This window comes from Pangasianodon hypophthalmus, chromosome 1 (genome assembly GCF_027358585.1).
Source record: "Pangasianodon hypophthalmus isolate fPanHyp1 chromosome 1, fPanHyp1.pri, whole genome shotgun sequence".
In the NCBI taxonomy this organism is placed as follows: Eukaryota; Metazoa; Chordata; class Actinopteri; order Siluriformes; family Pangasiidae; genus Pangasianodon; species Pangasianodon hypophthalmus.
In genome coordinates, this window is record NC_069710.1 from 31,390,394 (window position 1) to 31,403,374 (window position 12,981).

At 40.4% G+C, this 12,981-nt stretch overlaps 1 protein-coding gene across 8 annotated transcripts in view; it reads right to left on the reverse strand.

The window, feature by feature from the left end:
- Positions 1 to 12,981, reverse strand: part of kmt2ca (lysine (K)-specific methyltransferase 2Ca) — a 161,217-nt gene that overhangs the window by 95,949 nt on the left and 52,287 nt on the right. For all 8 annotated transcript variants that reach the window (XM_034305542.2, XM_034305555.2, XM_034305559.2 and 5 more), the window contains exons 6-7: positions 5,086 to 5,237; positions 3,669 to 3,781 (exon numbers count right to left, since the gene is read on the reverse strand). In XM_034305542.2, the coding sequence (XP_034161433.2) occupies positions 3,669 to 3,781; positions 5,086 to 5,237 (265 nt within the window). The remainder of the gene's footprint in view (positions 1 to 3,668; positions 3,782 to 5,085; positions 5,238 to 12,981) is intronic.

Here is a 12,981-nt window from a genome sequence, read left to right on the forward strand (position 1 = left end):
GCACACTTTCACACACTCTCACTCTCACACTCTCACTCTCACACTCTCACTCTCACACTCTCACTCTCACACTCTCACTCTCACACTCTCACTCTCACACTCTCACTCTCACACTCACACACTCTCACTCACACACTCTCACTCACACACTCTCACTCACACACTCTCAGTATCGCTGACATTTTGTCTGAAAGCTAAATGAGCAAGCTGCCAATAGTTTAGCAGATTAGGGGCACAAACGCAATTAGAGGAACATGATGTGGCGCTGAGCTCTGGGAGGTGAAGCCCATCCTGAGCTCCGTGACCTTTTCCATTTCACACCTCACTGAGCCTCACTGCCAGAGACAACCTTTACAGAACAGCTTCCATCTCAGCCGTACTGTCTCTACTGTCTCCACACACACACACACACACACACACACACACACACACACACACACACGGGAGGAAAAGATACACTTCCACTGAAATGACCAATTCCCCACAAATCAGTAATAAAACACGTGAATCACCGCGTTTCCATCGATACATGTCAAAACATCACCGAGTACCACACGCAAAGAGAGACCGAGGAAACCTTACCACTAATAAAGGGTTAAACGATCACGGCTTTCTTTTAGATTAGACATTAACCAATCATCCACCTTCAGTAAGAGCTTTATCCTGGTCAGGGTTGCCGTGGATCTGACGCGTATCCCAGGAACACCGGGCACGAGGCGGGAATACACAGCCTGGCTGAGACTCTAATCCGTACTGCTCAAAGTGACTGAATGCTAATTATTTAGAGGCTAAATATGAAATAAACAAACTAACAAATAAATAACCTCTCTCTCAGGGTCTCTTGCTGAATTCCTGAAGCAGTATAACCCATCACTTACAGCTCGGCCAGTGAAACGTGATTTTTTCCCCTTCATGACATCAGAACATCAGCTCAGTAAAGGTTTTTCAAATCTAGCTTAAAAACGCAACAAGACTACTCAACATACTATTTTCATCTTTTATAAAACAGATCTAAAACCTGATTGGCTCAGATCTAAAACCTGATTGGCTCAGATCTAAAACCTGATTGGCTCAGACCGAGTCACATTCAAAGACGTTATAAAACAATTGACACACACACACACACACACACACGCACACACACACACACACCTGTGTGCAAATTCTGTATTGATGTGTAAGGTTTTAATCCGATAATAACGTTACACGAGTAGTTACAGTTTGCACCACATTCAAAAAGGGAAGGAGTAGGTTATTGCAAATATTAGTAATAATAAATTAAATGATTTATTGAACACTGGATTTTATTCTGTTGTTTGTTTTTTAAATACATAAATCGTAATCATTAAGCCATCGTCCTGGCCATAGAATAGCTGACAATTCACCTGTTCCGTCACTTACCATTAACAAACTACACCGAGTGGCAGAAGAACTGTTTACTGCAATAATAATAATATTAATAATAATAATAATAATAATATTAATAATAAAGAATGATTATTCAAAATTATTAAAATACAAGGCCAGATTGGAGACTGGTGCATTTTCTATTTAATAATATCCTACAAACAACTGACTCTGCTATTAACTTCTCTCTCTCACGCTCTCTCTCTCTCTCTCTCTCTCTCTCAAACACACACACACACACACACACACACACACACACACACACACACACACACACTCGGCTAAGATGTTATCAGTTCCCAGAGGTGAGGAAAATGAGTCGAAATAAAAACAATTAATTACCCCTAATGTGCCCATGTGCCCCCTCCCAAACACCCCTTTCCCCCCGCAGACAGACACACACTTCCCCTGTGTCCGTGTCTGCCACATCACGTCGTGTTAATTAGCCCCGGCTTCACACGTGAGAGCACAGCGGCGGCGCCAAACTGATCCGATCCTAATTGGAGAATATTTTAAAGAGCAGGAGACCTGCGCGTGCCCTCCGCCCACTCTCTCACCGCCGATAATAAGCTCGTTCACGATTCGCTCGGAATACTTAATCACGGCTCTGCTCGGCTGTCTTCGCCGTGTAAACCATGAGCGATGGGTATGTAGCGTACTGAGGGAGGATTAGCAAAATAGTGACTTTTTTTTATCCTGGTAATTACGCCTTACTTCATAGGAGTGAAAAATCATTTCTAATCCTGTGTTGATTGGGCGTGGCCTGTCCAGCTGTTTATTCAATTCTGATACAACATGCATTATGCAAAACACATAGCATGTACTGTATCATTTATAACACACCACTGTGTTATAACGTGAGCTAAAAACCACGTACGAAGATCTGAAGGATATGCAATGCCGTAGAATTTACTGAAAACAAATCTCACTCCGTTGCTTTACGTCGGCATAAAAACGCAAAAATCTCAACACAAAATGCTTCCTAGCACGTCATAGCACATTCCATCAGTCTTATTCAGGCTACATCAGGTGCCAGTTAACTTCTGCAGAGACTACAAAGTAATGCTCATGATGTTTCAAGTTTATCTTGCTGAGTTCCTGAAGCAGTATAACCCATCCTTAGCACTTCACTCAGCTGAGGAAGGCGTATTGTTAATCCCGAGGATTACATAATAACTGTTTTTAAAAGCTGTTTTTAAAGTAGCCTACATTTAGGGTGCCTACATTTACAGCCTCACTGTATGAACGATGGGCGACTTTATAGCGAGGGTGAAGCGGTGCTACGTCAACTGAAAACACAGATCGTTCATAGATCTTTCTACAGCGCTATCATAGGGCTATCGTTCATCATTCTGCATGTTTATAAATCCAGAATCTGGCTTCGGTCGTCCTTTAGAGAAGATAAGAAAACATGGAGGGAAGAAAAATGGGTGCGTGAGACTTTATCGTCTTGACAAGCTAATGATTTGATGTCATCCGAGAGCTATGGCGCCATGACGACCGAGTGCAGGACTACTTCAGGTTGGACAAAGTAGAGACAAACCAACAATGAATTAGCTGCTCCTCCACTGTAACTAGCGAGTTGCGTCTTTGCTACTTAGCACAAACAGGGTCAGAGCTGAATCTGAGTGAACTTTGAGCAGAGTGACTTTAATCTTTAAACAGGTTTTCATGAATTGTAGTGATTCTGATTAGAGATGGCACGACACGACTTCTTTTCTGATGCAATACAGAAACAGAGTATCAGACAAAATATCAATACTCATCTGATGTTTTTTTCCTTTAACAACTACTAAGCTTTAAAATGATTAAAACTGGAAGACTTAAAGGACAACAACATACACAAAACTGTAGCTTCTACACAAAAATCAATCACAATGCAAATATAATTAATATAATAAATATAATAAAAATCAGTCCTAAAAAAAAAATCCACTTCAGTCTTTGCGCTGGCATCGACCCGATCCGGATGGAACCGGTGTCATCTCTACTGCTCGGAGATCTGAGATTAATATCAGCGTCACATTAATGTGCTTTATCATAGACACTTACAATGTTTTCACTTAACAGTGTCTCTTTTTTTCCTTTTGATCACATTAGAAATTAAACAGTCACCTGTTGATCTCTTCTGTGAACGCAGAGTAACATTTGTCATTAATTTGGTAAATTAACTAACTCTCGTTCAGTTAAATCGTTCAGGAAGCACAACAATCAAAGCAAACACAACAACTGGAACATTAATAATTAAGCAGTGTGCTGACCTCTGTGCTCCCTGAGTCAATGGCTTTGTCCACATAGAGCTGAGCCTGGCCTCCTTCACCACGCCACACACCCTCTGACCACGCCGCACACCGCAGGTGAGCACAGCACTGCCCTGTAACACAACACACACGCACGCACACAGCGTGAATAACCAACAATCAGACATGCTGCTCACTGTTTACTGTAATGAGTAATTATTAGGAACACTGGGTTATTTTTGGCTTGTTGTTGTTATTGCTACTCCCTTGAAATGTCAGAAATTTTACCCTCTTTGCCAATTTAGAGCGTATAACCAGTTGGAGAATCACTAATGTAGTGAATGATTATGAAGACTCATCCCGCTTTAAATCATAACTCTACACAGCTCCATTAATGGATAAACCTACGGTGAGGGGACATAAGTATTCGGACACTTGCGCTTTCGATTGTATTATATAATTCCAGTGCGTGTAACCACTTCAGACTTGCACGTGTAATGTGCTTTGCTTCTGTACTCGAGATGAACCCATAAATCTGCATGATCACGGCGCAGGTTGTTGCTTATTGCTCTCTGTGTAACTGTTGCTCCTGCTGCTTTCAGGTCGTCCTGCAACTCTTTTCGAGTGACTACTCTACACTTACACAGTAACTAACAAACTGCACTGAAATCATCTTCATTTATGCCTCTGAATACATAATTTTTTGTTCATCGTTACAAATACAAAGTCAAAAGACATCATGCATGTACAGCTGAAGTGGATATATGCACTGAACTGGACATTTATTAAATTACAAAAACAAAAGTGTCCAAACACTTATTTCCTCTCACTGTAAAGTATTAGCCTTCCAACAGCATGGTTTTTAAATCAGTGATGAAGAGCTGTCACTTACTCATCACCCAGTGGCTGATTTCAGAGTTATTTGACCCTTGGTAAAGATGAGTTTTAAAAAAAAGAGAATAAATCTCAATAAAAAAATTAAACAAAAATAAGTAATTGTGGTTAACAGGGTTAACAAAAATCCCACAAAAAATATAAGAGAAATCAAACTGAAGTAAATTCACTCATAGGAAATAACAACAACAAAAAACTTTATAAAATATTTAAAAAAGAAATTGTTTTCTGGAGGCCAATAATCCTGGAGCTGACTGTAAATCTTTAACTCACAATTAAACTGTGCAAAAGATGGTAGGAATGCAACATAGTAATTACACAGAACATGCCAAAAATGCTGTGTGTTGGTGCACATTCCGAGAAGCACAGAACAAAATAAGGCAATATTGTATTTTGTGAGTATCTTTCCACATCCATCATAGTTCCTAACTTAAACTGGTGAAGTGAGCCAATTTACCCAACAACCCCGAGGCCCTTAACAGCTGGACTGAACACATCCATCACTTGGTGGTAATTCTGCGTCTGCTCTGCGGGGGGTTCTTACCAGTGGGGTCGAATAAGGACTGCACGTTGATGTCGTGTGGGAGGCCGAGTTGGCCCAGTTCGTCCCAGAGCTTGTGGACGGGCTCCTCGCTGAACGGGTCTGTGCTCCCCGGGGCCGAGGACGAGTGCAGTCCGCTGTCTGGAGAGCTGATCCTGACGAGGAAGAGGAAATAAAGTTTTTACACAAGGGTACAAAAGCACAAGAGTTACCGCACACGCGCACGCACGCACACACGCGCGCACACGCACACACGCGCACACACGCACGTCTCAGCCTTTCCTACTGCTGTAATATACTGTGTTTTTTAAGGTATCCTCAATTCTCTCTCATATACATAGGATTTAACTGTTTAAATTAAAACAGGAAACAGGCCCTGTATGACCGTACATACAGAACCTCCTAAACTGGTAGCTAAGCAACAGCTGAAGCAATACTAAGCTCTGAGTTTACTGAACAACTCGATGTGTGTGATTTACACGACGCTAAACTGGTAGCTATCACTGTCCCTTACTTTAGCCTTGTAGCTCTAGCGCAAATATGAAGAAGCTAACTTGGAAAAGCAAACACGTCTTGACCGATTGTCTACTAAAGCTGTGCAAATGTTGTTTTTGTCCTCAAAGCTCTGAGCTACTGATTCATCCAGAAGGTTGTGAGGTCGAAGCCCACTGACGGGCCTTTGAGCACAGCTCTAGCATGTCTGATCTGACGAGTGCTTTATGATTCAGATGTTTCCCTTATCACTGTGGCACGACATCAAAAATCATATCTGTCGGCTCCGTTGTTAACCCTTCACCTCTCAACTGGAACACCTGCCCAACAACATGACATGAACACTGCAATAAATTAGCATTAAGATTCACTTTTCTGAGTACTGAGGCATGGTCAGGTCTTAGAACTTGACTGTTAATCACTGAAACAAGTGACCAATTAGATACTAAATTCTTTTCATACCTACAGGGTCATTTTCAATACATCGTGTTGCATTGTTAATATCACGATACATGGAAATATCTATATACATGGATCGTGATTTTGCAAAATCACCAGCCCTTAGCTCACTTTATGAATATAATATAAACCACTGACTGGGGTGCAGGCTGCTTAAACGTAATTGTACACATATATACGTCTTTTTTTGTAACGTCCGTGGACAGGAAGGTGTAATGGCGTAATGGTGTAATGGTGACATTATGGAGACAGGAACAGACACGGCACGATGAGGAGCTATCACACTTGGCCCTCACACAACGACTGGCTGTTCAGAGAGGGGGATGAGCACCGCCGGATACGGAGGCAGAGAAAGAGAGAGAGAGGGAGAGAGAGGGAGAGACTAAGAGAAGCGGAAAACGGGAATTAACATTTAAAAAGAGCCCCGGACTGAAGAGGGGCATCCAGAGCGGCTCTGCACACGCCTCGGCATGAAAGGCTACTGTATGCTCTCAGCTCCTATCCCAACACATCTGCATACACACCGAAACACACACCTCCAACGCCCACTTCCTCCTCATTAAGGTTTATATCAGTGGAGGAGGAAAACACACACACACATACACAAATGCACACACATATACACACCCACGCACGCACGCAAGCAGACACATATACACACGCACGCACACAAGCACACACCCTTATACACACACGCACACAAGCACACACACACGCACGCACACACACACACACGCACACCTTATCTGTGGCTTACTTCAGATCTAAAATAGATATGCACTCCACTTCCTTCACATTAAGGTGTAGATATCAGCAGAAGAGAGACACACACACACGCTAAGACACACACACACACACACACACACACACACACACACACACACACTTACTTTACATTAAAAAAAAAAAGGCTTGCCACATTACCTCCGTCTCATTAAGGTTTATATGAGTGAGGAGACACGGGACACACACTTATGCATACACACACACACACACTTCCATTACACACACATACACACACATCCATTTCTTCTGCACCAATAAAAGGTCTATTCACACTATTCACACACGATGAGAAATGATTCGATTCATTTTCCCTGAACTGACTCATGATTCGGTTAAATTTTTATTCACACTATGAGACGTTTCCATTTAAATTCAATTTGTTTGCATTTGTGTAGCGCTTTTAACAATAACTATATTTTCAGGAGATGGGAGGAAACCTGAGAACCCAGAGGAAAGAACATGTGAAACGGCTCACACACAGTCCCCCGAGCTCGGGATCGAACCTGGAGACGCTGGAGCTGTGAGGTGACAGAGCTACCCTGCTGCACCGGCGTCGCAAAACCTCGCCACAACGCAGCGCTACAGAAAGCTGGCTGTAGCTTTAGATCCTGAGTGAACAATTCAGAGACCAACAGTGACGAGGAAACCTCCCTGAATCAGCAGACAGACATGCGCGCACAACCTGGCTACAAAAAGACCCGAGTGGCCTAGCAACCTGACGCTGCTTGGGTATAATCTGCCCGAGAACCTGTCAAGAATTTTATCTAGGAAGTTCAAGCGTTTAAAGAGAAAAGGTAGGTAAAGGTAGAAAAGGTATATAGGTCTCCTGATGACTGCGACTTTGTCGTCTGTGGGCACACTCAGGACATAACACTGCACAATTACGATTACAACATCGAGGACAACACTACTAAACACAGTACGAACGTGACTTCGATATCTAGCTTGCTAGTTTCTTGTAGCTTTTAAATGAGCTATGTAGCCTGCTAAATTCTTCATAAGTTCACTGATATGATGGTTCGGAGCTTCTCAGAGCAGTTATCTCGTAACTGCCTGCAACCACAGCCGTCGTCTGTTAGTTGGAAATGTGTCAGATTTGATAGCAAGCAGTAAAAACAAACGCATTCATGAAGACTTTTTTCTTTGACTGACGTCAGAGTGACGTGTCTCACTCGGGGGTTTATTTATACTGCACTTTTTATCTCAGACAAATCTGAAAAACTACAAAATAAATGCTAGATCACACAAATTATAAAACAAAAAACAAAGACACAGCAGTGCTAATGAATAGGTCATAAAATATTACTCAAGGACATACCCACACAAAGGTTTGATATTGTAGATATTTTCTTCAATTGAAGTAACCCAGACTAATTATGAAGCTTGTGTGTTAAGTCACCTTTATTTATAAAGCACATTTAGAGAGAACAAGCTCTGCAAAAATAAAAATTAAACAAGCGCTGCAAAAAATAAAAATTAAACAAGCGCTGCAAAAATAAAAATTAAACAAGCGCTGCAAAAATAAAAATTAAACAAGCGCTGCAAAAATAAAATTAAACAAGCTCTGCAAAAATAAGAATCAAAAAGCGCTGCAAAAATAAAATTAAAAAAGCGCTGCAAAAATAAGAATCAAAAACGCTGCAAAAAATAAAAATTAAACAAGCGCTGCAAAAAAAAAAAATTAAACAAGCGCTGCAAAAAATAAAAATTAAACAAGCGCTGCAAAAATAAGAATCAAAAAGCGCTGCAAAAAATAAAAATTAAACAAGCGCTGCAAAAATAAGAATCAAAAGGCGCTGCAAAAAATAAAAATTAAACAAGCGCTGCAAAAAATAAAATTAAACAAGCGCTGCAAAAATAAAAATTAAACAAGCGCTGCAAAAAATAAAATTAAACAAGCGCTGCAAAAATAAAAATTAAACAAGCTCTGCAAAAATAAAATGAAACAAGCGCTAAAAAAATAAAATGAAACAAGCGCTGCAAAAATAAAAATTAAACAAGCGCTGCAAAAATAAAATTAAACAAGTGCTGCAAAAATAAGAATCAAAAAGCGCTGCAAAAAATAAGAATTAAACAAGCGCTGCAAAAATAAAATTAAACAAGCGCTGCAAAAATAAAAATTAAACAAGCGCTGCAAAAATAAGAATCAAAAAGCGCTGCAAAAATAAAAATTAAACAAGCGCTGCAAAAATAAAATTAAACAAGCGCTGCAAAAATAAAATTAAACAAGCGCTGCAAAAATAAGAATCAAAAAGCGCTGCAAAAATAAAAATTAAACAAGCGCTGCAAAAATAAAATTAAACAAGCGCTGCAAAAATAAGAATCAAAAAGCGCTGCAAAAATAAAAATTAAACAAGTGCTGCAAAAATAAAATTAAACAAGCGCTGCAAAAATAAAATGAAAAAGCGCGGCAAAAATAAAATGAAACAAGCGCTGCAAAAATAAAATCAAAAAGCGCTGCAAAAATAAAATTAAACAAGTGCTGCAAAAATAAAATTCATTCAATCAATAAATGAATAAATAAAACAGATGAAAAAGGCACAAAACAGACGACATGGAATCTCAGAATCGTTCAAGAGAAAAAAACCTAATGCTGAAATGTAAGAAGTGATGGATTTCCCCATCGCTGATTAACGTAATGAAACTGCAGACTGCACCCTTTCATGCATCGTCATGATGTGAAACAGCAGTCCACGACCATCAGCAGCACTGCCGCTCATCACATTCTATAAAACACAGTCAGGAATAAAACTGTAACGTAGCCAAGTGGCTTTCCAAATGAACAGCGCTCTTCGCAGAGCAGGGTCAGGGGGGTGCCAAAACATAATGTCACACGCCATCCATTTATCAACAGACGTGTGTGCGCTATACATCACTGTCTCGGCGCGTTCGCCGCAGATAACACAGTGATTTAATTACGCTCTAAATAACCTTCTGAAGCTTATGAATACAGCACACACACACACACACACACACACACACACACACACACAGAGCGCTTCTGATCTCATCTTCAACACCATTCATCAACACTAAACTAAAGGTTGGAAGATGGCAGTCGAGGAAAAGTTCATGACGCTAACAGGACGGTTATTGATGAAGGGATGAACCGTCTGACGGATCGGCCCGGTCACGGCGTGTCTAACAGCTGCTACAGAGAGTTCACGAGCCCTTCTCAGATTTAAGTCTTTAAAAGGGGAAAAAAAAGTTCAGAGTGACGTAGCAGAGCCGTAAAACACAACCTACTCAATAAACATCTACTCGAGTAGGCGAGTTAAAGTGTCCCGGTTAGTCACGGCTTCCTCGCAGTGACTTCATCTCACAATGACAACATAAAAAATACCGACAGATTTTATTTTATCTTGTGGGAAATATTCTGTCGAATCTGATGGGAAGAGAGTTCCTCTTCAGCAGAAACACACTCCAGGAAGCACTCGCTCTTTTCTATTTAAAAAAACATAACTAAAAAAACGAGCCGAACCGAAGCCAAGCGTGAGTTTAAAACAATGACGTGTAGACGGCGTTTAAACACAGCAACGCTTTACGGTGGTTTTAGGTGAGTTATTGAGATCCGAGCACATGTTCAGCCTATATATACAGCTGCATGCAAAAAGTTTGTGCACCCCTGGCCACTTTTGTGCACTTTTATTTTTGTGGAAAAATAGTTTTCTAGGAGATGAATGGGTGGAGTTGAAAATTTTAATGACTTTTTGACTCATTGAGCCCGCCCCCACTTCCACCCATGTTAAGTGAGTGGAGTAGAATAAGATTTGAATGATGTTTTTTTTTTTTTTTTTTTAAATCATTGACCACGCCCCTATTTCCACCGACGTATACCAAGCTCCGCCCTCAAAACTTACCATGGTTCATCTAGAGTTCTAATTAGCAAATGACCGTCATGATATCACTCGGACATGCTCTTTAAACTTCTCCTCATAGAGATTTATGAGGATGTGAAGAAGCGTTGGGGGCGTGTCTACAAAATGATTGACAAGAGGTGAATCCAAATATAAATAAACAATCTGGACTGGAAAGCAGGTTTCCAAACTTTTTCCCCCAGCTACGTACTACACTTCTTCTGAGACAAGCACTCAAACTGTTATTTTTTATGATTTCTACATAATTTTCCACAGCATTCATACCAGTAAGAAATGAAACATATTGCCTGTTGCACCATTAAATCGGAAAAGAAAAACTCATCCGCAGCAAACAACTGGAACTTGACGCCATCTGCATCGACAATGATGTCTTCATTACCAACAAGTCTGTTCCTTCTGGTTACTAACGTGTACGCCTGAAATACCCTTAAAATATACGTGATACAGGAAGGAAGCTGCTTCTGTTTCAGACATTCGACCTTGCTGTGACCTTGACTCTGTTTGGATCAATCGAAAAAAAAAAAACTGATCAGTTCGCCAGCTAATTATAAAGATAATTCCATATAAATCCTACCAATAAACATTCAACCACTCGCTGAATCTCGGCCCGACGAACAACTCAGAAACAACACGTCCCCCACTCAGTGGAGGAAACATAGCTATAACATTTTTCTGCAGGTCTTAATGCAGAGTTACTTTACATGTGATGAACATATATGATGAAAATGGTTTTTTAAGGCAAAATAAAAAACATGATTTGACCAGGGGTGCCTAAACTTTTGCATGCAACTGTACATGTTAGTCATGTGACCTAAAAAAGGAAAAAAAAAAAAAAACAATTATCTGACTCTCTGCAAGTGAACAAAACAGAAAATAATGCTAATAATGTAAAATAATTGATTAAAAACACTACTATATTACCCTGATAAAGATATAAAGACTGCTGTGATTGGTTAATTAGACTACAGCAGCGTGTATTAACGACGGCTTTGTATTAACGACGGCGTTCTACACAAGTACATGTTGCGATTTTTCAATCTGCAGATATTTGATCCTGTATCACTCGTCTTTGAGTTTCACTCAGTTTTCTGTGTGAGTGTGAGGATTAAAATAGACGTCACTGAGGGAAAGCACATTTTCACAGCACTCCTCATCACGCCACTCGTCACGCTCCGCGAAGCTAAACGTCTGAAACCGAAATCGCAGAGTGTTTCAGGCCGAGTGTAGCGCCGTGCCATCTGAAGATCAACATCTGAAGATCAACATCTGAACACATCTGAGCTGTTTTTCTTTCGTCTCTAACGGGAGTGAGATGAAGTAAAATCCATACGGCAAGTACATCGCTTCCTTTGTGAGGCGTTATTATAACGCTGGCGCGCCGTATCGATTTTTAAAGCGCTCTAAACACACGTTTGTGTGAGGAACAGCCGTGATTTGTTTGAACTACACGATCTGAACACAGAGAAGCTGAACGCTGCTGTCTGGTTGGTGAGCGCTGAACGGCTGCCGCTCGTCATTTACATAACATTTAAAGCAGCTCAACAGTCATGTTACAGGAAACAGAAAGAAAAAGTCGAAAGAGTGTTGCACAAATTTAACACACACACGTGCATCGTTTCACTGCAGGCAAATTTCATTACACGTACTGAACCGCTCCCGTGCCTACAGCTGGAAACGCTCACAAGTAAACAAAAGCTGAGTCCAGCTTTCTTAAAGATTAAATATTTCGCTTTCCGTTGACGGCAACATGTCAAAAATATCATACGATATTAGAAGACTTTTTCATGGTGCTGCAGCAGCAAAACAATAAAGCCACGTTAAAAAAATTACTATTATTATTTACAAATAAACAGGCATGAAACCTTTAAATTAGTTCTCGTGGAGAGGATTAGTCAGAGAAGCAAAGAAAACGGCCAATGCAATGCTACCACCACCGTGCTTCCCTGTAAAAATCCATACAGCAATATTTTTTATAGTTACATTTTTTTTATATTCTTGGTTTTTTTTTATGATTTTGATGTTTTGACTTTCAATTTACACTTATTTATCTAGCAGATACTTTATTATTTTATTAAACACAAAAAAGGATGGGAAATCTTGTCTTCTGTTTGTCCAGGGCTATATTCTACTCCACAGGGCTTCCCTTGCAGAAAAGCAGAACCTCTTTAGAAAGCTATAACCATCAACCGTCCAAAGAAGCCTTGCTTGCAAAAGCGTTTTATTATAGTAAACGTGAAGATCCCGATAAACACTGCAGCCAGTGAGCTTCAATACAGTGCACCCA